The 25,106-nt window shown below is 45.0% G+C and overlaps 1 protein-coding gene across 2 annotated transcripts in view; it reads right to left on the bottom strand.

Moving 5' to 3' along the window:
- Positions 1–9,969: 9,969 nt before the first annotated feature.
- SESN2 (sestrin 2) overlaps positions 9,970–25,106 on the bottom strand; it is a 37,771-nt gene continuing 22,634 nt past the window's right edge. Inside the window, exons 4-10 of one of the 2 annotated variants that reach the window (XM_063312388.1) lie at positions 24,431–24,613; positions 22,401–22,613; positions 20,900–21,050; positions 20,579–20,697; positions 19,594–19,784; positions 17,551–17,695; positions 9,970–14,772 (exon numbers count right to left, since the gene is read on the bottom strand). In XM_063312388.1, coding sequence (XP_063168458.1) covers positions 14,686–14,772; positions 17,551–17,695; positions 19,594–19,784; positions 20,579–20,697; positions 20,900–21,050; positions 22,401–22,613; positions 24,431–24,613 — 1,089 coding nt within the window. In that variant the 3' untranslated portion in view covers positions 9,970–14,685. The remainder of the gene's footprint in view (positions 14,773–17,550; positions 17,696–19,593; positions 19,785–20,578; positions 20,698–20,899; positions 21,051–22,400; positions 22,614–24,430; positions 24,614–25,106) is intronic. The other variant, XM_063312389.1, reaches the window with a different exon arrangement.

The following is a 25,106-nucleotide window of genomic DNA, read 5'->3' as shown; positions in this document are numbered from 1 at the left end:
ACAATGAACCAAGATAAAAACTAAGGAAGTTTTATCCCCCAGTAGAAATGCCGCCACTAGATCTTTCCTTAACTAAGTGTGCTGTATAAATCCTTCTGTATCAGGAATCAGAAGCATTGGGGAAAACCCAAATTTTGCATAAGTCCAAAAATATCCTTAGGAGGGAAGAACCCAACCCACCTCCTCCTGGGTCAGGAATTCCTCAGAGATAGCCAAAAACTTGGTGGACATAGGATGCTGACTAAGCATTAGAGGAGAAAAAATCTAAGAGTCCTTTAAGCCACAGCCTCCTGCCTCTTTATTAGTTCAATACACTGATTTACATATTCTTATTTTCAATTTTTAAAGTGACTCTTGGCCTTTGCCACACAAAACTTCTAGGTTTTGTTCATAGTCCATATGTCTCACACGTCGCTTTGTCGTATAGATGGCAAGATAGGAAGTTGCTGTATTGCTTTATAGCTAGCAATCTTTGACCATCTCAAAGGGATTACACACTTTAACATTTATAGTCAATTTATGGCTGGACTTGGGATAGGTTACCTCATACGATAACATGAACCTGGAAGGTTTTGTTTGTACTTGCTATTTCAGATTCAGTCCGCAAAAGACGACACGTGTCTATCCAGTGGCTAAAGACCAGCCTGAAAGATGCAAAGGAATATTTTCTATTGGTTCCAATTCTGTGTATAAAGAAATAGTCAAGGCTGAGTCACACAGAACTCTTCATCTGAGAGAGATAGAACTTACACACCCACTGCTTGTATCAACTTCCCTATCTCAGCTTTCCTAACAACACAAAGCCTTGAGAAGCACATAGCTGGCAGTTAAGCAAGTAGCTGAAACAAATTAGTTATTTCTTTTTCCCTTAAAGAAGCATTTTCAAGAAGATTTGCTATCAGAGCCATCATCCTAGGCAGGGAAGATAGAGTTGTCTCTTTCTGTTTCAGATTCCATGTGAGTTTTAATCAGGAGAACATATAAAAAGAGCCACTGGTTTTATTAACCATTGTCATTAACAATCAAACAGATTTATGTATCTGACAGCTATCAGGTAGGAAAGCAGGTATATACTGGCACAGCCAACCTCTGCACGTCAGCCACGCAGATGGGGAAATGAAAAAAATCCAGCTAAATCAGTGTTTCTCAACCTCGGCAACTTTAAGATGTGTGGACTTCAACTCCCAGAATTCCCCAGCCAGTGCTGGCTGGGGAATTCTGGGAGTTGAAGTCCACACATCTTAAAGTTGCCAGGGTTGAGAAACATGAGCTAAATGCAGCATGTTCAGGCAAGTGGGTAAGGACAGCTCCTTTGATAGGACTGCTTGAGAGCTAGGTTAAAGATTAATCCTAAACTGTGTTTTAACCATGTTCTAATTTGCCACTACTGGCTAGGTTCACATATTGCCCTAATCCATACGCCAGGGTTCACAAACCACAGTGGCCAAGTTCACGCTACAGGCTAATCCCAAAGCAAAATAATCCACAGTAGGGTTTAGCATGAATTGTAAACCCAGGCGGCACAGAGACATCCCATTAAACCCACATTGCTTAGCCAAACTTGCTACATTTGCTCTCTATGCTGCTCTAAAACCCAATTACAGGTAGTCCTCACTTAATGACCCCAATTGAGACCAGAATTTTGGTTGCTAAGCAAAGTGGTCATTAAGCAAACATGACCTGATTTTATGACCTTTTTGTGGCAGTTGTTAAGTGAATCACTGTGGGCATTAAGTGAACCACATGGTTGTTAAGCAAATCAAATGGTTCCCCATTGATTTTACTTACTAGAAGCCAGCCAGGAAGGTTGAAAATGGCAATCACATGACCACGGGACACTGCGACGGTCATAAATGCGAACAGGTTGCCAAGTGCCCAAATCATGATCATGTGACCACAGGGATGCTGCAACAGTTGTAAGCGTGAGAACCAGTTGTAAGTCAGTTTTTTCAGCACCATCGTAAGTCTGAACCATCACTAAATGAGTGGTTGTTAAATGAGGACTACCTGTAGCCACGTTTTGCCTTAGCACCAGTTGATAGCATCCTAAAGGCAGGGCTGGAAAACCCAAGCTTCTCAGACTGGGGCAGAACTATGGCACCCATAACTGGATCCCCACAAAATGTCAGGAATGGGAACGAGCCATTCAGCTGGGTGGAAAGTGCAACCAGGATGAGGTGTGTTGTGATCCCTGTCTTAAATCGATCTGGGCGATGCCACAGGAGCCACCCTGGTTTTGCTGCAGGCCTCTTGGGGAATTGCTTCTGCGGACATCAGGCATTCAGGCATCCAAGAAGCCGATAAGATTGTGCCCTCTCTTCTGGCCCTCAACTGCTGCTCCGGGGAGCTGGGAGAAATTGTTCTGGGTCAGAGAAGGGCAGACAGCTTCCTCAAGGACAAACCTGGAGAGAGTACTGAGCCTGCCTGCCCTCCCTCCCTCCTTCCTTCCTCCCTTCTTTTCTTTTCTTTTTCTTCCTCCCTCCCTCCCAGAAGGCTGTCTCAGGAACCCTAACTGGATTGAGGCAGAAATCAGTCCTAAAACAGGCTGGTGCAAGATTTTTGCTGACTCGAAAAGAGCACTGCTCCCTCTCTGTTGCAGAGTATTTCCCATGGAAGTGATTTATAGCATAGAGCCATTGCTGGGGGTGAGGGGTGGGGAAACGGTCCCTAATGGAAATAATTTTATAACTGGCAAAGCAATAGTTGCAGGAAGCTATACATTACTAGGGAGGAAATAAGCCACACCTTGTAGGAGAATAGACAGGGCAGCTGGCTAGAGCAGGGTTTCTCAACCTCAGCATCTTTAAGATGTGTGGACTTCAAATCCCAGAATTCCCCACCCAGCACTGGGCTGAAGTACAGCATTCCCCACTGTACCTTAGGGCAGCATACTGCTTTGCTGCAGTGCAGTTGCATGACAAACACACAGCACAGTGATCCGACGCTTTCCCAGGACCTCCTCCACTGACATGTTGTCTTACAGGGTTAAGCCTTACAGGGTATTCACCAGTGGCAAACCATCACTGTAACTGAGGTTTGGTTTTGTTCCTCCATTGAATGTTCAGTATTCCTTTTTGTTGTTCATATGTTCTTCATCCTTTCATTCCAACATGTTTTCACCAGCCTATGCAGGGATCATAATAAAGGATTTATCCCTTCTTTTTCTTGATTTTCAGTGTCTATCCTTTCCTTTTTCCTCCACTCATCGTATTAAGCCATAAATCATTATTTACAAACTGCAGTGATTGGGAGATCATAGAAAGTGCTCTTTCAAATCCAGCCAGGTTATGGCTTAGATGTGTAATACACAAACTCAGTTACTATTTTTCAGCCTAATCTACCAGCATGCGTTATTTTAGTCCAAGCTCTGCGGCAGGGTGTGATCAAAACGTAACATGAACAACAAAACAAAACAAGCAAAAGTATATTAGGGTGTTTATCTGACATGTCAAGTTGTTATCCTTGCACATTCACTCCCCTTCTGTTTAGGAAAGTTAGTGGCCAAATTCACTTTCCCACTGCATGACTTCAGATCTTCCAAAATTAGACAGCACAAACAGCAGTTTCACAGCAATTATATTCTCTTGGCTTCAAACACCACTTTGCCAACAGGACTTGTGGGGAGATGGGTGATTAACCTATTGATTCAGAAGAGTGCATGTCTTCTGCACCCAGTGCGCTTGTAGCAGACTAATGGTAGAGCTACATGCTGATCAGAGCGATAATGTGGTCAGGAGGATCGGATCTGAGACTTCCATCACGTACTGGCTCGGTCAGCACTCACCCTTCTAACATGCGCAAACAGTAGCTGTCAACAGGAGACAAGGCCGCTCTTGTTGAAGTAATCCTTGAAAAAGTGGAGGTTTACTACGCTTATCTCCTGTATGTGCAACAGAAGGGAGGCAGTGATTTGTCCACAGCCATCCAAATAAGCTTAGGATCAAATTGCTCCAGGCTTCTGACCTATTAGCAGATGCAACCTAATATATCCATAGTAGAACATCGAACTATTAAGCATTAGCTGCTAGATTCTATGTTTTGAGGGGTAGAGGTGGGGATCAACAATTATCTGCTTACCTGTTAGATACAGAAGAAACAAGGGAGAGGTCTTGGGAGAACTAAAACCTTCTTGCGTCCTTAATATGATCCAATCTGGGGGAGTGCAGATTGCTCCAGGACTCCATCTCAGGCTGTATCCTTGGACAAATACAACTTAAATCTCAGACACATTTTATCTCCCTGCCTCTCTTTTATACCTCCCAGAATTCTGGGAGTTGAAGTCCATACATCTTCAAGCGGCCAAGGCTGAGAAACAGTGCTCCAGATATTTAACTAACTTGTCCCATGAGGAGTTCTTGAAAACTCTAATGTGTAACCTTAAATTAGTCTAGTATTGTAAAGATATTGTCTTTGGATATATTTTTTTTATCACAGTGAAAGTCTTTTGCTTTATGGTGAATACTGTATCCATCAGTCCATGGCTAGCCCCAAAGTTTGGCAAGGACAGGTAAGTACAGTACTGCAGTTGCATGCCATAAAGAGACCTAGGGCCAAAAAGCAGTTCAACCTATTTGGTTTGCCCTGACTATAACTCCCAAGGGGATCAAATGGAGCTGAAATCCACCCTTAGTCTTGATGAAGCAAGAGTGCTAGTTTCAGAGGCTGACAAGGCAGGACATATGCCAGGACTTCAGGATTAGTAGAAGGGTTCATGATGTTGAAACATCTTTACTATACTATTTATACTTCACACAGAACATCCTAGATGGTCAGCCACAAGGCCAGAGAATTTTCAGTCTGCATGTCTACTTGTCTCAGCTCCTCCAAATCCTGGGGGCAGCACTAGATGTTCTTATGAAGGAACACCAAGCTTTGCTTTATTTATATACCCCAAAGACTTTCTTCTGTATTCTGTATTCCACCCTGAGATGGTTCTGAGAAAAGTTCCAAGACTCCTTTGACCAAGACTGCCAAAGGCTTAAGAGCTGGCCTTATACCAACCTTCATGTCTGTTTCACAAAGGCCCAATTTAAGATCATCCATGGCCTGCAGCAGAAAGCTTCAGCTGGAATATAAAGGACCAAATCTCAAGGATTGTTCCTGGTGTGTGCAAGATTTCCTTGCTAGCCAGTGACTTCCTTCAAAACCACAATGGAGTCCATTCTTGGGTATTATTAAAACATTCCTTGCCTGTTTGTCTGGATTGTTCTGCAGTCTTTCCACTGTTGGCTCCCCACATTTTTCTCCTGGTCATATCCATTACACTCCCAACATACCTTGCAAAATTGCACGCAGCCCTCAAAAACAGGGTTGGCCATACATGCCACAGAACAGGTATCAGGCTTTCTGATGGGGCCCCCATACCGACAGTTTAAGCCACAGCCAAATTATTTGCTGCCAGAGGTAAAAGACATGTCACCTGCATTCCACATCCAGCAGCATGGACTACCAATTAAATCTCCTTTAGCAATCCTTCCCATCAAACCTATGGGCAGTAAGCAGACCACCACTGGTGTTGGTGAAGGACAGACTCTGTGGCGTATATAGAGTTGTCCACTAATAGCACACTGCTGGCAGCTGCCACCTTCTACCAAATAGTTGGGCTGGCCCTGTGCAGAGAAACCTACCCCAGGGATTTGTTTCAGGTGATCTTAAGGCCGATCTGCAGTCTCTTTTGGGCTGGTCTATGCACCTCAATGCCACAAACATCAGCCTCTGACAAACACTCATATGTGAGCCCACAAACTATCTAGGCCACTCCTTTCAGCTCTTATCTTCTCAAAAGTTTGCTTTTGCGTCCTGGTGGATTTTCACTAAAAACACTGAAATGTTTGTTCACAGAATTTCAGAAGGTTAAGAGATAAGCTTTGCAAAGATTTTGTTTTCAACAGCCCTTTGCAAGACTTCCAACTCCTCCAGCAATACGTTAGTTGAGATAAATTATCCAGTCGGTTACAAGATATGCTGATTGTCAAACATAGGAAGCTGCCTTACGTGGAGGCAGAGCATTGCTTCAGCTAGCTTCATATTGTCTAGAGCGGTGTTTCTCAACCTTGGCAGCTTTCAGATGTGAGGACTGCCACTCCCAGAATTCCCCAGCCAGCAGGGACTGGCTGGGGAATTCTGGGAGTGGCAGTCCACACATCTGAAAGCTGCCAAGGTTGAGAAACACTGATTTAGAGTGACTGATCATGAATTTCCAGAGCTTCGGAATGAAGTCAGGGAGTGAATCTGGAGCTTCTCCACATAAAGCATGCATAAAGCACGTGTAGGAGAGCCAGTTTGGTCCAATGGTTAAGGCAACAGGCTAGAAACCAGGAGACCAAGAGTTCTAGTCCCGCCTTAGGCCTGAAAGCCGGCTGGGTGACCTTGGACCAGTTGCTCTCTCTCAGCCCAACCCACCTCACAGGGCTGTTGTTGTGGGAAAAAGAGGAGGAGGAAGGAGTATTTGGTATGTTCGCCATCTTGAGTTATTTATAAAAATAATAAAGGTGGGATAGAAACTGAATAAAATAAATAAAATAAATTTCTTCTAGCACTGAGTTACACCAGTTTCTCAGTTACAACCAGGAATGTGTTGAAATGATATTCATGTTGCCTTAGGAAAACGGGACACCAATCTGACACGGAGATTTGCCTTTCAAAATTATAGAGGAATGCAACTTGCTTCCTGGGTCCCAAAGATTGAGAGAGATCCCCCACTCCAGAGCATGTAACTGATAAGAACACTCTCGCTGACTTTCAAATGCTCCCCCTCTATTTTTCCCCAACTGCCTCTCCAGTCAAAGCAGATTACCAAAAGCTTCCATTCATTTACTTCCCAACCACCCTTCCTGCACCAGTTGCAACCCATTACTGGGAAAAACCAAACAGCACGTTGTAGGCCATGTCTGAGGCTACTTTATACTTGAACAACACTCAAAAGCTGCAGCTAATTAAATATGCAATGGCACGGGTATTAATTCATTCATTCATTCATTTAAAAGATGCATACTATTTATATAGCTGCCTACCTTATGCAGCATAACCCTGGGAGGCCCGCAAACAACAATAAAAACCTTAAAACCATACAAGCCAATACAGAAATTCCACCACGTAGTTATGGTGGTACACCCATGTTACGCCACCACTGTGCAAGTTGGACTGGCTTCCAGCGGACTGTAATTCAAGCTTTTGCCCATTACCGATTAAGCCCTTCATGGTATAGAACTAGGTTGTTTCTAGAGCCACCTATTTCCCACTTGCTGTGCTCGTCCCACCAGATCCAACATATTCTGGATCCCTTCCATCAGGCAATGCCATCTGAGGAGACCCAGGAAGCATGCCTTTTCTGTCACGGTGCCTGTCCTGTGGAACAGCATGTCCCCCAGAAGAAGACCTGGAGGGTGCATTGGGCCAAAGCGTTGACATTGGGCATTGAAGTATATTGATTGATGTCCTTGGTTGCCAAGCTGTTTTATCTGCCTTTGATATATATTGTTTTTTTATGATTGTTTTTAAAATTGCTTAGAAGCTGTCCAGAGTTGTTTTGTGAGTTGGGCAGCCATACATGTTGAATGAGTGAATGAAATCTGCCTCTTAAAGGATTTACTTAGCTATTGTCCAGTCTTATGAGGCTTGCTGGAAAATCACAGAAGCAATGTTGAAACAGAACAAGCCATATTCAGAGCAGTGAGTAGCTACCTGTGAGCATTCTTTAAGAAAAAGTGGGTGTGGTTAAAGAGTTAAACCTGGATGTGAAGCTGGAGAGAGAGTTTGTGCTTCACTACAGACATGTTCTCCCCAAAACTGCAACTCTCAGATCTTTATGCATAGACAAGGAAAATAAACCTGGGACAGTATTCCCAAAAACAGTGGGAGCCAGTGCTGCTGGAAAATTCATGGGTGGAAAATATATGGGACTAAATATTTAGTTCACATACACAGAACCATTAACTGGGTACAAATGCAAATCTGGCAGCCCAAATGTGGGAGAGTAATAACTGGTAGGATAACCCTGTTAATTAGGATCAACTAAATAAGTTACCAAATAGACAACAAAGCTTGGGGTATTCCTTTTCGCAGCAACACAAACAGCAAGAACATTCCCTTTTGTCAAAGAAGTCCCAAGGTGGTCATAGGGTCATTGCAGATATATGATGAACATGGTTGCAGAACCTAAATCAAAATAGAATTTCTCTGACATCTAAGATCGCATGCCCAGAATAGGATCATGGTCCCAAAGAAATGATGCAGAACCAACTTCAGGTTTCAGGGAGCCCTGCGAAGTCCTTCTCTGTGGGAGCATCTACTTACCAGTTGCCTCTCAAATTGGTGGCAATGCTCAGCAGCAGATGCTGTGCCAGATACTATAAGTTGTTAGGGGGAAAATTAAGACTGGAAGATTGGTGCATGCATTCTTTGCCCCAAACAATGTGGTTGCTAGATAAACCTGCAGCTGACATGGGGGTGGCTGGGAGAATGAGAAGGATCCAAATCAAGGCAACAGCAATTAGTGCTGAATTTGGAAGTGTGGGGTTGTGCTTTGCTGAGTCTTTGGCAGCTGCTCAAGAATTCTGGGTGCTGATGACTGGTCTGCACTGGTATGTCAACCACAGAACCACAATGTATTATCTTAGTACTGCAGGATGCTTTCCAGATATGGGTTTGCAGTAGGGATAAACTGGCAGCAGTCAATGGCCATCTCAAGTACCTTCTACATGGAACATGAATCCTCTGCTTCAGCTTGTCTCTAGCCCAGTGTTTCTCAACCTTGACAACTCTAAGATGTGTGGACTTCAACTCCCAGAATTCCCCAGCCAGCCTTCTGGGAGTTGAAGTCCCCACATCTTAAAGCTGCCAAGGTTGAGAAACACTGAGCCAGCTAATCAGCTGCTGCTCTTTCTTCATAGTACTGAGGTCTTCTGCCTCTTTTTCTGCTGCTCATCACTGATAATGCTTCCTATCCTGGGAGTACCATGCTGGTGTCTTGATTAACTCCAGCAACCAGCAGAACTGACCAGTCCTAAATACTGACTCTCCCAGGTGCATTTTTTGGATCAGCCTCTTGCGGGGTGGGGTACAGCCCCAAAGCAATGAACAATTTCTTCTTACTGCTAGAAACATACATGATGAAAAGGCCTCTCCGCTTTACCATTGTTGAATCATAGTGAGCTGGGGACATGCCTTGTGCTTAGTTGTAAACCATGGTTTGCAAACCATAATACCCATGTTTGTAAGTTTGAAACCTTGTAAAAAGAAAAGCAGGATTTAAAATATTTGTAATAATTAAAACCAAGCCACAGTGTAGCCAAATGGGTCATGTATTCCAGGCTATCCAGAAAGGAGAAGCCCACTGGTCAGTTGCATAATGAATTTAAGCAAAAGCAGCTTTCAATTCAGCAACATTACAAAGACAGCCAAACAGCACATGGTAGACTCTGGTTCACACTTCACTTTAAACCACAATTTGCCTACAGTTTATTGAAGAAGTGGAAGGGTTCATAGAACAGGTTAAGCCATAAACTGTTGTTTACAAGCCAGAACGACCAGATTCCGTTATGATGCCTGAATAGGAAAAAGCGAGGTCCATTCACTCTGTTCCTATTCATTGAATTCAACAAGATTTACTCCCAAATGATAACAATTTTGCTTTTTAAAAAAAAAATAAAAGCCAATCACAAAGCCCCCAGCCAGAGACAAGATGCTGTGACAAAATACTGAACAGACTGGCTGATATCAGAAAGGGAGTGTTTATATGTCTGTTCATGTAGATTCAAGCAGCCAAGTTGAATGCATTGGGCGTAGCTGTTATGGAGATAAGATAAGGCTCTCAGAGTAATCCGTCCAAAATCACTGGGCTAAAGCAAGAACCATGGCTGATGTCCCATGCAGTTCCACACCCTTGCCTTGTTCTGACAAAAAAAGGCCATTCTGGGGCTCTAAACCCCAGCTTCTCTCAACTGTCAGGAATGTCATTCAAAACAGGTCTTTGGTAAACAAAAAGGCAACTTTATGTCTCCAAAAACAAACACGTTGAACCAGAGTCACAACACTGATACAGTAAATACATTAAAAACAAAAACAAACAACATAGCTTAACGTGGAGCAAAGGTGGAATTTGGGGGACGGGGGCCGCCACATCTGTTGGTTATTGGGTGATTTTACGATGGGTAGGAGAGGGATGGGGACCATCTGGGAGCAGGACTGGAGGAGAAGAGGCTACCAGGCAGCGAGGAATCCGTCAAGGATCATGCCACAGAGGCTGGCACCAACGTGAAATGTAGTGGCACTCTTGGGCGAAAGCTTCAGACATCGTGTTCTCTCTGCCACACGCACACACAATTGTACCATTTCAAGTTTGCAAGTGGGCAAAACATCCATCAGAAGGAGGCAAAAGAGAATATCAGTCGGATGCTCAGGGGTGGCAGACCTTTTGCTATGCCTGAAGTGACAAGGGAAGGAGGATTGGAAAAAAAAGAGGAGAGGGTTCTGCCCAGTGCAGTCCTAGGAAATGAGCCAGCCTTTGCATTTCACAATGCATTTACCCCTTGGGTGCCCAATACTGCCACAAGTCAAGAAGAAAAGTACGCTTTAGAGGCGCCTTATTTCTGCAGAGAAGCTAAGGGGGAGCTCTGCTGGCAAAGTTATTTCAAATACGTCCCACTGTAGGAAAAGAGGATAGCTCAGCCTTAAGATCCTACAGAAATGGTGGTTTTTCACAGAGCCCAGCCCTGGTGACCGAAAGATACTTCTAGAGCAGTGTTTCTCAACCTTGGCAACTTTAAGATGTGTGGACTTCAACCCCCAGAATTCCCCAGCCAGCCTTCTGGGAGTTGAAGTCCAGACACCTTAAAGTTGCCAAGGCTGAGAAACACTGTTTTAGAGACTTGCTTTGCAGTGCAGGACAGGTAGCAACAATAAATGCCCAGGCACTCCAAATGACACTGAAGTGAAGTCAACCAAACAAGTGAATATAATAAACTCCCAAGCACTTTTATTTCAGTCTAAGGAGTAAGTTTCACCTTGTTGGAAACACTATTTTACAGTCTTCTCAAGTCAGAGAAGGCCGGCACAGAAAGTTTGCAAATTTTAAGTCCATGGTTCTTGTGACTTTACAAGAAAATATACAAACTAAGTAAACACAACATTATTGACCCTATACCCAACCAGAATTTCTGAAAGGAAGCCTGCGATGTGTACCCCAAATGCCTGAAGGGCCCTGTTGGTGGCATCTGACTAGACTGTCTTATAAGATAGGTTCCACAAATGAGTCCTATGTATCATTGCTTTGGCTTAAAACAAAACAAGACACCTGCAAACACTGTTCTGGGTTCTCTGGGTACCCTGGCTTCAGGAATAACTGTTCCTGGGACTTAGAGTAACAATAGGCATAAACTGTCACACTTTGGACTGCTGTCATGGAGGACTTCTAAGACACTATCCTGGTGTAGGGTTCTGGCCAATGAAAAAAGTAATGCAGATTGCGTCAAGCCAACTCTACACCAAGGAGGTACCAGAGGAAGCTGTCTTGGCTGTTAAGCTCACCCCCCTCTCCAACTGTACAGTCTAGCTGGAGCAACCTTTGGCCAGGCCTGCAATAGTTAAATTTAGCTCTTGTAACCTGAGTTGTTTGCTCCAAAATGAATCTTAAGTATATTTCAGAAATGCTTGGAAAGGTTCACATTTTCCTGGGAACCCAACTTCATCATAGTTACTATTTGAAGCTGCTTATTGCTGAACAGTAGTTACAAGGGGGAAAGCAGGGGGCAAATTCTTGCTTGTTTTGTATGACTTTAGGGCTTAGTACCAGTCTAACACTTAGATTTTAATCCCAAGATTTCAAAGAGAAAGGAATTGGCAAATTAGGCGTGAGGAACTTGTGGTTCTTCAGATGTTGGCTTATGACTTCTATAATCTCCAACTTTTAGGCCACAAGGGCTAAAGGGAAGGATGTAAGCAACCCATAATACCTAAAGGAGCTTCTCTCTCCTGTACTAAGTATACAGAGTGAGCAAAAAGGCATAGCTGAAGTATTCCAGGACTTAGTAGAAGTTCTCACATGGGAACAAACTGAAATGTAATACTGGGGGGGAAAGAATAAAAAAAAGCCAAGGGCCATAATCTAACGGGTGTTTGGGGCAACTTGTAGTCTTCCAGCTGTTCAACTCCTACCAGCTCCTGCCAGCATAGTTAAATGCCAGGTCCATGGGAGTTAGGATAAAAATATTTTAAACTCCCATCCCTAGATGCTAACATTTGAAATGATGAACATGTAAGTAGAAACAGTGAGCAACAGTGGGAAGGACAGATTGCTTGACAGAAGTAACAAGCTCAAATTGGGTTTTCTTTCAGCTAAGTGAGCAACTCTTTTTTTAGCAGGACTGATAGATTTGCCCAGAGAAATGAGTTAAATCAAACTATGGACCCTTTATAATATTGCCTGAAGCAAGGGTAGAGGTACAGGAGGGAACAAAGAGACCCATAGTTTAAATCCTCCCCACCCTATTCTCTATTTGTCAATACCCTGATGAATATCATTGGCCATGAAGTTTAGAAGGTCCATTTGGCCATAACAGAAACCCCTGCATCATCTACACCTGCCATGATCTGCTGTACTGCTGTTGAGGGGTCATATTTTTGCATCTGACCATTCCAACATTAAGGCCCTGTTCCTCCCACATACAAGAAAGGGGTCAGCAGAATCCAATCAACAAGATATACTGTAGAGAGTTAGCAGATCAGTGGAGAGTCCACATGATCAGGCTGACCAGCACAAAGCTATGTACTGTGAGCACCAGTGGGTTGATGCAAGGTCAATCTCCCAACTGGCTGCCAAAGCAGACAAAGGTCTAGGGCCTCAGACAAAAACAGCTTCTCTAGGCATCTCTGTTCTTTTTATTGCTTCTCCCTCCTCCAGCCAAACAGGGCAGGGCAAGGGAGAAAGGGCTGAGGACAAATAAAGCTCACTCTACTCTAATTGGGGAAGTATTGAGCCCAATTGGGCCACTGTACATTTTTAAACAGCAAATGTCAGTGGTAGTTAGGAGACAGAAAACATGGCCACTCACCAGCTGACCCTGTCCTCCGTGATTGTATACTGCTAGCTTAGGGGGATGAGTTGACTGCTCAAGGCAATGGTGACTTGGGCTGGCTTGCTGTATGAACAAGGTCTAAAATTCCCTGCAAATAAAATACTAGCACACGGGAGAAAGAAACTAAACCAAGCTTCTTTCATGCTAAATTATTTTATTACAGAGGGTAGGTTTAAAAAAAAATAGGAAAAAAAGCTTAAACTGCATTTCTGGCACCTATAATCTGAAATGATACAGACCACCTCTCAAGTCTAGTGTCTCATTTCATTGCTTGAACCGAGCAGGTGAAGATCTTTCAGCAACATCTCTCCCAGCCCCCACATTTCTAAGTCATCTGGGCTATGCCATTACTATCTCTTCAAAAAGGAGATGGGCTTCACAGATGGGGGGGAGACATTCCCATTTCTAAAGCCAACCATGGGAGCTTTCAGAATAGCAGGGAGCAGACTGTAAAGAAGATAAGGGTTTCACAATGTCCAAAGCTCAACACTTGAGCAAGAGCAGATAATGGGATCCATCGATCAGCCAAACAACACAGCTTTACATGAGGAAAATATCTTCTTGAAAAGGGACAGGGAAAAAAGACGAGAGAAGCAGATGTCCTTGGGGTATTGGGAACAGAGATTCGTATACTTTAAGCTAGTTTTTTTGATCTGGGAAATGAATCCCACGTTAAGATAGTTTCCATTCTTGTTGAGGGTGGGAACAATAGGAGGAGAGAATATTCCAGCCAACCTAACAATGAACCCACATTTTTTTCCTAGTTTGACCTCATCTGCAAGTCACCACCCACTCTGTGGCTGAGAGATTTCCACATTCCCAAGGAGAACATCTGAAGCACAGTGATCTCGGGATCCAAAGCTCAGAAAAAAGAAATGTAGTGTAATCACCAGTTACACTAGTGACCAACTTGTATTAAATTCAGCACATCCGTTGCCATCACCACACACCTAGGGCACCTCTCCACTCCCTACTCTTCAGAGAGCTTCAGGGGTTACCCGCTTGAAATGTTCAAAGTCCTACATTCAAAGTTCTGCAGCAAGTTGAGAACAAAGAGAAAGAGCAATGCCATGTCCACAACAGAGGGATCTCTTTGGTGGTCTTTGCCTCAGCTGGTTCAGGACCACCTTCACTGCAAAAGGTGTAGACAGGACAGTGGAGATTAATTGCACGATTCATCAAAACGCTGCTACCACCAACTTTGGTGCACGCCAAGCCGATCATCGAGAGACATCAGCATGGGACCCAAGGACCTTCCCAAATTTTCCAACAGTAGCTGGCCACCTCAGCATCAAACTTTGAAGCCTTGGGCCACCATTGGCAAAACCAAAAAACCACAGATGGCTCCCCAGGTGATGACGAAACAGAAGTTGGCTTCCTTCACACACTGAGGGAACAGTTCACTCTGAACCCACCTCTGCCTCACAGCGTCACTTTTGGCAGAGTTACTCGAAAGACCATCCCCACACAAATGCTTCCAAAAATAGCCACAGGTAGAAGGTGAGGTAACTCGATTTTTTCACAAGACATTCCAGAAACAAGTCTTTGGAAGAAAGCTCCCTTGTCCAGGAGCAAGGCTGCCTCGCACGAGAAGAGAGGGAGTCAAGTCCAGTCAGGTCATGTAGCGGGTGATGGCACGCAGAGCGTATAAAAGGGCCGCCTGCATGCGGGCCTCCAAAAGAAGCAGATTGACATGCACCTGAAAGACAAGGAGAGGCATGAGGGAAAGCTGTGGGAGATCTGCAACAACCAGAGACTGATCAAGGCCTGGCACCAAAACCCGGCATCCCAGAACAGTGCTCAGATCTCAGAGGGATCCACTACTAACACTTTACCTAGCATGACTTGTTTGGTTCTTGTTTTATTTTCTTTTAGGGATCACAGCTGAGTGCTTTGCAGCTCCATTTCTAAATCTCAGCATGACTCTAAGGTATGGGGAAGCAACATCTTGGCGGTTGAGGATTGCACTTAATGCTTGGGAGGAGCTCAAACATCATACTGGGCTGGGCTGATGATGCAATTTAATGGGCGAGGCCCAGATGCTTATTTTCCTGGGTTTGCAGATGGAGTTTAAAGCCTGTCTTTTTTGTTTGTTTTGTTCTCTTCTGCCACATTATCCACATACGTTAGGCTTATACTTCAATTGTTACGTGCTTCCTGCCCTAAAAAAGCAGAAAATCATGCCCTTCTGGGAGACTGACATCTTTTGCTCAAAGCCCAGCAGAAATCCAGAGTACTGTACTGTTGTTGCTAGGTAGGAAGAATGCCACTAAATATAGACACACACCCCTGGTCCAATCTTCCTTCCCCTTTTCTCTTCCTTGTCCAAAACAGGGCCAGTTCTGTGCCATCCTTTGCTATCCATAAATAAGAACTCTTGCCAAGAGCCAACATGGTATCGTTAATGTATGGTCTTTAATATAGCTCTGAGGAAAGGGTGTAATACTAACATACCAGACAGAGGCCAAAGGGAACGAGGTCTCCGTCTCAGCCATCAAGCTCCCAAGCTTCCTATTTCTTAGTGGCTGCTTTCCAACAACTGACTAAGCCTCAGGTTGCTTGTTGAATCCACCACAGGCAGGATCCATAGAACTTGCTAAACCAATGTTTTTCAGACTTGGCAACTTTAAGATGTGTGGACCTGAACTCCCAGAATTCCCCAGCCAGTTGAAGTCCACACATCTTAAAGTTGCCAAGTTTGAAAAACACTCTGCTAAACCATACATCGGGGTTTATGCACTGCAGTGGCTGAGTTCATCTAACAGGCTAACCCAGAACCAAAGAAAACATATTCTCATTTAACGTGACATGCAGACCCAACGTGGGTCAATCAGCGATTCAAGTGTGGAAGCAACAAGAGCAACTGGATAATGTTCTGGACAATTTTTGCCCAGTCTCCCACCTCCCCTTTTTGGGGAAGGTGGTTGAGAAAGTGGTGGCATTACAGCTCCAGAAGGTTCTGGAGGAAACGGGTTATCTAGACCCCTTTCAGTCAGGTTTCAGGCCCGGATATGGGACAGAAACGGCATTGGTTGCACTTATGGATGATCTCTGGCGGGAGCGGGATGTGGGTAGTGCATCCATCCTTGCTCTTCTTGACCTCTCAGCGGCTTTCGATACCATTGACCATGGTAACCTTTTGGGGTGGCTCAGGGAGTTGGGGGTGGGCGGCGTAGTCTTATGCTGGTTCACCTCCTTCCTCCAGGGCCGGTCCCAATCAGCGTTAATAGGGGAGGGGAGATCGGCCCCACAGCCCCTCCTTTGTGGGGTGCCGCAGGGTTCAGCTCTCTCTCCTCTCCTATTTAACATCTACATGAAACCGCTGGGTGAGATCATCCGTCACCATGGGATGAGGTATCATCAGTATGCTGATGATACTCAATTGTACATCTCCATCCCGGGTAAAGTAAGTGATGCTGTGACCACCCTCTCTGAGTGTCTGGGGGCTGTGGGGGTCTGGATGGGGAACAACAGGCTTCAGCTGAACCCTGGTAAGATGGAGTGGCTGCGGGTTAAGGGCTCTGCCGTACCCGGGACTTTGTCATCTTTGGTTCTGGATGGGGTTGCACTGCCCCAGACAGACCTGGTGCGTAACTTGGGGGTCCTCGTGGACTCATGGCTCCTGCTCAAAGAGCAGGTGACAGCCATGGCCAGAAGGGCCTTTACACAGCTGCGTGTTGTGCACCAGTTGTGCCCTTTCCTGGATCAGGAGGCCCTTCTGACAGTCACTCATGCCCTTGTTATCTCCCATATAGACTATTGCAATGTGCTCTACATGGGGCTACCCTTGAAGAGTATCCAGAAGCTTCAGCTGGTCCAGAATGTGGCCACGCGGGCTATTTTTGGTGCCCCTAGAAGGGCGCATATAACACCTTTGCTTCGCAAGCTGCACTGGATACTAGTTTGCTTCCGGATCCAATTCAAGGTGTTGGTTATCACCTTTAAAGCCCTACATGGCATGGGACAGGGTTACCTGAGGGACTGCCTCTTCCCCGCTTCATCAGCCCATCCCACCTGGTCACGCAGAGAGGGCATGCTGCGGACCCCGTCTGCAAGAGAATTCCATCTGGCAGGGTCCAGGAGGCGGGCCTTCTCTGCAGTGGCGCCCGCCCTTTGGAACATCTTGCCCCTGGAGGTGAGATTAGCCCCATCGCTCCTAGCCTCCCGGATGGAACTGAAGACCTGGCTCTGCCATTGGGCTTGGGGCAGGGAGGAGAATAATCATACTTGGGGTTGGCTAGTGCCTTGAAGTGCCCCTCCTATGCAAGGACTGAATGAGACCATAGCCATTGGGATTTCATTATATTTGGTAGTTTTTAAAATTGTTTCAGTCTATATTTTATATTGGAATTTTATTGTATAGTTATTTTATGCTGTAAACCGCCCAGAGTCCCTCCGTTTGGAGGAGATGGGCGGTGACACATTTGATAAATAAATAAATAAAAAACAACCCCTAGCTCAGTGCAACTTGCTTTACCTTTTCCGAATGTTTGAAGTGTCTCCAGAAATGAGTGTACATTCTTTTAGTGGTTTTTTCTGGGTAGCAGGCTACGGTTTTGATGTAGATTTTCAGGCTACGCTCCAAAAGCTGGTTCACTTCCCTGTAATCATAGTCATCATACCTGCAAAGAGATGACACATGGGCTTCACAATTGATCTGCCAGCCCAGATGATCAACCTTCCACATCCCAGACACCTTTTAGGTATGTTGGGCTATAACACCCAATCTGCCTGATCACTGGCTGAGATGCATGGGAATCCAGCCTTTTGTCTTCTGCAAGACACCATGTTAGGAAAGGCTGGGTGGGCAGCAGAATTCTAAATCAGCAATCAGGAATCATTTTTTGTTGAGTACTGTCTTCCTTGGATATGGTCAATTGGGAGCAGTGCATGAACACAAGGCAAAATGTAAGCAAGCAACGGTACCACTTATTTTCTGTATTTACACCTCTGTTTTTCTCTCTGGCATTTTCTGAACCATCTTCTCATCTTATCTTCTTGTTCAGGGAGTACGGAGAAATTGCTTGCAGAGGACTTCTGAAAGTAATTCAGGAATCCAGTTCAAGAGCCCTAGGGCTGCAGGTTGCCCGTGCCAGCTCTAACATCTTGGATAAAGAAGGTCTTGCCAAGCCCAACTACAAGCTATTTTTAATTCTGTAGTGCCAGAGCCTGAATTGGGAGCTTCTCCATGCAGAGCAGGTGACCAAGAGAATGTGCTAGGAGAAATTGTGTCTTGAATTCCAGCAAGCCAACAATTGCATCATTCCTCTTTCTTTCTTTAAGGCAAGTCTCCCCAACTCTCCCTTTAACACAAAAGTTTGCTTGTTTTTTCTTTTGTTTTATGTTTTTTTGTTGGTAGCTAAGGTGGGCTTTTTTTTTTTAGTTGAAAGGAAAAAACAAAAATTAGCTCTCTAAGGAGCTGTAACCTGTGATGCAGAGACATCAACGGAATGAATGAGGCCAATTTTTTGGTCCATGCGGCTTCCTAGGAAAACAGGATGATTAAAGCTACCAAAGGTTTAATTTAAGGAGAAAAACATGGTCCAAAATCAGTGATTCTTCATTAAATTTTAGTGGACTGATTTTGGGAGCCTTCTGAAACTAAAAAAATGGAGGAGGAGACTGTAAGAGGTCCACTGGGTGCCCAGTCCCTGCTGTAAGGGAATTCCTCAGTTCACACATAGGCAATAAGAAGACAAGTTTTCCCACATTGTTTGAGCATGTGTTACTTCCTACCTCCCATAAATTAGATGACTCGGTCATTTAGTCACACCAATTGCTGTGGTCCCTGCATGGCCATCCATGCTAGTGTCACCTGGTCAAACCACACACAATTGTTTTTCCCCAGGCAATTAGTTTGACAGGACAAGGATGCTCAGTCAGTTGTTCACTTGCAGTGCCAAGCCATGGCTTTGAGTTACACACTGGACTTTGGACTCACAGCCTCCATCCATCTCTTGCACACTCTGCTTGCTCAGTTATTTCCTGCTTTGAAGCAAGCCGTCTACTGCTTTGTAGCTACTGGCAAACACCAGCTCAGCCAGGATGGCTGAACAGCAAGTAATGATTTAAAACCAGAAAGTAACTAGCTGTGCAGAGCAGGGGAGAAGAGAAGGGAAGGGAAGTTGTGGATCCGAACTCCTCTCCCTAGACCAATGTTTCTCAACCTTGGCAACTTGAAGATGTGTGGACTTCAACTCCCAGAATTCCCCAGCCAGCACCTGCTGGCTAGGGAATTCTGGGAGTTGAAGTTCACACATCTTCAAGTTGCCAAGGTTGAGAAACACTGCCCTAGAGAGCCATGGCTTGCCACTACAGGCAAAGCAGCCTCACTGGTTGGTGGTTTTCTTCTTTCCAAGGATTAATCAGCCAGTTAGAAAAAAGGATGGACATTAGTAATTGGTTCATGTCAAAAGCAAGGCAAAAGGAAAAGTCTGGACATAGTTTACCCAAATCCAGCAAATGGGAAGAAATAGAATTGCAGGAGGGCTCGAAAAAATAAGGCTCTCAAACAACCTACCGAATGCCAAAGACACAGTGGACGTAATTCCAAATAGCCCTCCGGAGCATGGATGTGTCTACCCCACTGTGCATAGCTATGGTGTTATAGGTCAGATTGTAGACCACCTGGAATTTCTCATCCAGCAGTTGTCCCACATCAGGATACAGGCGGTTGATGAGGGAGTAGCCATGATCTTCCCATGTATAATCCTGTAGAAGGTGAAATAAACATTGGATCCACAAATTGCACTAAACCAGGGTTAGTTTTGCAGTAAAGGTAACAGTAGAGAGCCAGTCTGGTCTAGTAGTTAAGGCAGTGGGCTAGAAACCAGGAGACGGTGAGATCTAGTCCCACCTTAGGCAGGAAAGCTGGCTGGGTGCCCTTGGGCCAGTCCCTCTCTCTCAGCCCAAGAGCCAATCAGGCGTGGTATGAGAGTTCTAGTCCCGCCTTCGGCCTGAAAGCCAGCTGGGTGACCTTGGGCCAGTCCCTCTCTCTCAGCCCAAGAGCCAATCAGGCGTGGTATGAGAGTTCTAGTCCCACCTTAGGCAGGAAAGCCGGCTGGGTGACCTTGGGCCAGTCCCTCTCTCTCAGCCCAACCCACCTCACAGGGTTGTGGTTGTGGGGAAAATAGGAAGAGGAAGGAGTATGAGGCATGTTTGCCACCTTGGGTTATTTATAAAAACAAACGCGGCGGGATAGAAAATAAATAAATAGATAGATAGATAAACAAACATCTCCTTCAAGCAAATGCCATCCAGGAAGTCACTATGGCTGGGTTCATACCCAAAGCTAAACTATAAACCACAGTGCACAAACTATTGTGCTAAGCCATGGTTTATAATCTGGCTCACATCTAGTATTAAACCACGAACCACAGTTCATAAAGCCAACGTCTTTAAGCCAAAACCAAATCATCTACCTTTTGATTAGTGTATGCTGTGGGATTTTTGACAGGGTGTTGGGGATAGGGATAAGCATGCATCCAGAGCATGACTCATGGTACCTGGGCTCGGAAAGTGGGAGGTGTCTGCTCTCCTCTCCTAGTGAAATCCTTGTAGCCAAACTCTGGATCCTCCACAAAGCACAGGACGTTGGGGGGCAGGGAGTGTTCAGCAACATCTACTGGAGAGAGGAGCCAAAACAAACACACATAAACCATGATGTGATGCCACCAAAAAGGCTTGACTGAGCTTTTGAGGGGTTGGATGAAGCTTAGAGACCAGAAGATCTCCAGCTCTTCAAGTCATTCTCCACCAGGTTGTTTGACTAAAGATCTGGACTGGTGGAAGTCTCAACTCTCTTCAGGAGCTTGGCTCTGCCTCACCTGAGGGAGTCACAAGCAGGCTCTCTCTTTTTTCCATCTCAAAGTGGGTCTCCATCTCCTCCTGGGTGACGCATTCCTCCTCCAGCTGGCACTCCTGTAGCAGTTTCATCCTCTCCATCAGCACTTCCACATCCTCCATAGCATCTGTGCTCTGAGGAAAGTGAGGACAGGGAGGTAATTTCAGGCACTGATCCCTGGCAGATGGACCCACAGGCCTTGTTTCACAATTCTGGGGCACAGCTGCAATACTATGCTCTGCCTTTACCATCTCTTGAACTCTTCTGGTGAAGGTGAAAGGTCCCCTGTGCAAGCACTGAGTCATGTCTGACCCTTTGGAGGGACGCCGCTTTTATGATGTTTTCTTGGCAGATTATAGCAGGGTGGTTTGCCATTGCCTTCCCCAGTCATCACCTTCCCCAGCAAGCTGGGCACTCATTTCACTGACCTCGGATGGATGGAAGGCTGAGTTGACCTGAGCCGGCTACCCGAGAGAGAATCAAGCTTCCGCTGGGATCGAACTCAGGTTGTGGGGTGAGTTTCGGTTGCAATGCTGCCACCTGCCACTCTGAGCCACACAAGGCTGTCCTTGAACTCTTCTACCACTGGTGAAACCCTGACAGGGATGAGTAGGGGGAACCAAGCAAACTGGTCCCAACAATCTACATTCTTGCCTTCTCTGCAAGAATGCATCCTTCTTCTCTAAACCTGATGCCATGCTGTTTGGACCTCCCCACTCAAACAAACAAAACATGGAAGTGCTTCACCAGGAAATTCTTGCAAGTTTGCCCAACGCCTAAGCAAAGAGTAGCCAAGATTTTTCAGAATTCCCCTTCTCTCTAACCACCAGATTAGTAAACTGCTGAGTTTCCACTAACTGCTTTTGCCTTGCCCTTCGCTCAGAGTTCATTGTGGCTGTGCTAATGATAAAGACTCTCCCTCTAACACAACTCGGCAGGTGGGGTTTACATGCTGTGCTAAGCCATAACTTGGTGGATTCTACGTGAGTTTTATGAACTGAAATCTCATGGCTGAATCCAGCCCACAGACAGCAGAAGACAGAAGCCTTTGCGGCATCTTATTATTTACTGGTTTGGTAGATTATTGTTGTGGAAAAAAGACAGGTTGTCAGTCAAGGGTGGTAGGCTGGGCTGAGAGGGACAGACTGGCCCCAAAACATTCTGAGCTCAGTGGCTGAAAATGAAGTTGAACCTGGGTTTCCCCAGTCGTTAATCTCACACCATCACTACCCTCTGGTGGTGACCCTCTGGTGTCTCTCTTGTGATTGTTCTGGTAGAAGGACAAGGAGGAGGAGAAGTAGTAGTGGAAGATCAGCAGTATTGTCCAACTTCCCAGGCGAATGCATTGTGATGGCATACTTCAGCTCCACTTTGGAAGACACTCTGTTCTCCCCCCACACTCTGGGGCCAGTTTTTCTTCAATTTTAAGAACACCCTAAATGCATTTTTTTTTAAAAAGGACCCACTCCCCACAGTCAGCTTACATTGGAACTGTTTGTCCCATCTTCCGAGCTGGGGCTGCTATCACAACTGCGTGGAGAAGGTGGTCGGAAGATGGGCCCTGCTTCCTGGTCAGTCTCGAGGTTGATGCCGCAGCCAAACACAAAGGAGGCCAGAGAGTGGTAGTGCGTCAGCAGGACCAAGGCCTGGATGAGTTCAGCTAGAGACCAACTGTTTTCCCCTGTTTTTAGCAGTGCCTGAAAAAATCAAACCCAAAGATCTCTCAAAATCAAAACCAAAATATCAAAAATCAAAGAGAAGACAACTGCCCTTCCCTAGAGCTAGAAACAGAAGTTGGTGACAGGCAGCATAAGCCTAACCTGAGTCACTGAGTCTTGTAAATCATGGTTGCATCACTCAGTAACCTATGCAAATACTGATTGATTGATTTGATTTCTATAGCTGTCCATCCCAACAAGTGACTCTGGGTGGCGTACAATCATAAAAACGTAAAACAATTAAAACAATACAAAATAAATATATCTTGTCAATAAACCATAGTTAAACCATTCCTTAGCGTGCCATGTGAATCGAGGAGCATTAAAATAATGTGAGATAAACAGTGATCTGCTAAGACTCCGCTTGAGGCCTTATGCAGGGATCCTCAGCTTCCCGACCTCAGGCTGCATCAATTGGAGAAACCGCCTGAGGTCCTGCCATTTCAGAGACAGATTTCCATCTTCAACCTTCCTACTTTAGAGGGTCATAGCCAGAGAAAATGATTGAAAGTCAGAATAAACTGCAGTTCAGATACAGCCCTTTTGGCCCATTCCAGATGCTATATTTGCATTATCCTGATTCTGCTGGCCAAGCAAGCTCTTTGGCCAATTCCTGGTTTGTTTCTTTTTTTTTTAAGCTTATCCCCTCTTGCGTCTCTCTGGATTGCTGAGAAGCTTGAACAAGGGATGAAGACAAGCCAAGAATAGGCCAAGAAATCATAAAGTCTCTTATCTGCAGCTTGCAGTAAACTACAGCTATGAGCAGTAAGCTAACAGCAAAACATAATTTCAAAGTGAGGCTTACTGCCATATCCAAACTATGGTTTGTTTACTAATCCTATTTACCCTTCTCAATAAACCAAACCACATTATGGCTTCATTGCCATGCGCATACCAATTTCAGTTCAGTTTATTTGATTATAGTCCAAGACCAATCATAAAAATGTATCAGATATAGCAGATAAAGACAGAGGAGAAGCAAAGATGGTGATGAAGCAGCAGCTTCCCTGCTGAGCTCCTTATGATATCTGCACATTGTCACCCTAATGTGTAGTGCAGTGTTTCTCAACCTCAGCAACTTTAAGATCTGTGGACTTCAACTCCCAGAATTCCCCATGCTCAGCATGCTGGCTGAGGAATTCTGGGAGTTGAAGTCCACAGATCTTAAAGTTGCTGAGGTTGAGAAACACTGGTGTAGTGCATCAATTCAGGCCACGGAGAAAAAAAAAATCTCCTATGTTAGACATGTAAAATGTTTAAAAAATACTTAGGGATACTCCAGGAAGAGAGGGGAGACTCTGCTCCATTGGACTGGATGTCTTGTTCCCAAATCCTCTGCTTAAATTTGGCCAAAGTTTTATCAAGGCTGGGAGTGGATATTGCCGGAAGCAAAATGACACAGAACCCCAAATCATTATTTGTTTGTCTCCTTAGGGAAGAAACAAAGCTATCTTACAAAGGTAACATGGGCCAACAAAGTTCCCCAAAGGATTTGCTTCAACCAGACTTCAAGGCGCACCGAGTATTGAGATGGCTCCCCTTTTGTGCAATGCTATAGTTCAGTTTATTTGGTTTTGTCTTAGTATGTCACATGAATCCAGGCACTGTGGATTGTAAACCACAGTTTATGGCTTTGTGCTGAAAGAACCAAGCTCCTGCGCATGCTTGACAAACTGGTTTTAGAAAGTGATGGGAAAACGGAATGTTTGCTATTTTTCAACTGCACGAAGCAAAAATAGCTGCAAGAGTGTTTGATGTGGGGCCCCAACCCACTTTCCACCAACACCGGCACTCACTTCAATGTGCTCCTTGGTGATCAGCCAAGGCCGGTGGGCTAGGATCTTGTTGATTTCATTCAGGTTCCTGAGTTTCTGGGGGGCATATTGCAAACCCCGCAGCCATGCTGGGTCCCCTCCTACCTGCAGAAATTCCCCCATATGGAAGCCAACCAGGTAGGAACACTGATGCCTGGCAGCCGCCTGAAATAAAAGGAAAACATTGTAAAGGAACTCCGAAGCGCAACCTGCGAGGATCTAATGGAGACTCAAAACATGCACAGATACCATGACAGGAATGGAGTCAGAGGCTGGTGCAGCCCTGTTGCTTTTCACATTCCCTTGTGGGCAGGGTTTAATTTCCAGAAGAAGGGAGAGTTGCACGGGAGTCAGCTTTACACCAGGACCGACTTCTGATCCACCCAATCTACTGCTACCTACACTAACAGCAAGAATTGAAAGGTGGGTCTTTCTTCAGCTCTATTTGAAATCCTAGGGAACAAAAGGCAGGCTTTTGCAAACGTGCACTCTCCCCATTGAGTCACTGGCTTTTCGCTAAAAATAAAGCCTCCAGTCCTCATGAAAAGGAGGAGGAGGAGGAGGAAAAATAATGATGATTTAAACAGTAGAACAGGAAAAATGCTTTATGCAAAATCAGGCTGCTATCCATCTAGCTTATTTAATTTTGTTTATTTAG

Source organism: Candoia aspera, chromosome 10, assembly GCF_035149785.1.
Source record: "Candoia aspera isolate rCanAsp1 chromosome 10, rCanAsp1.hap2, whole genome shotgun sequence".
Taxonomy (NCBI): Eukaryota; Metazoa; Chordata; class Lepidosauria; order Squamata; family Boidae; genus Candoia; species Candoia aspera.
This window is presented reverse-complemented; position numbering and strand designations above follow the sequence as displayed.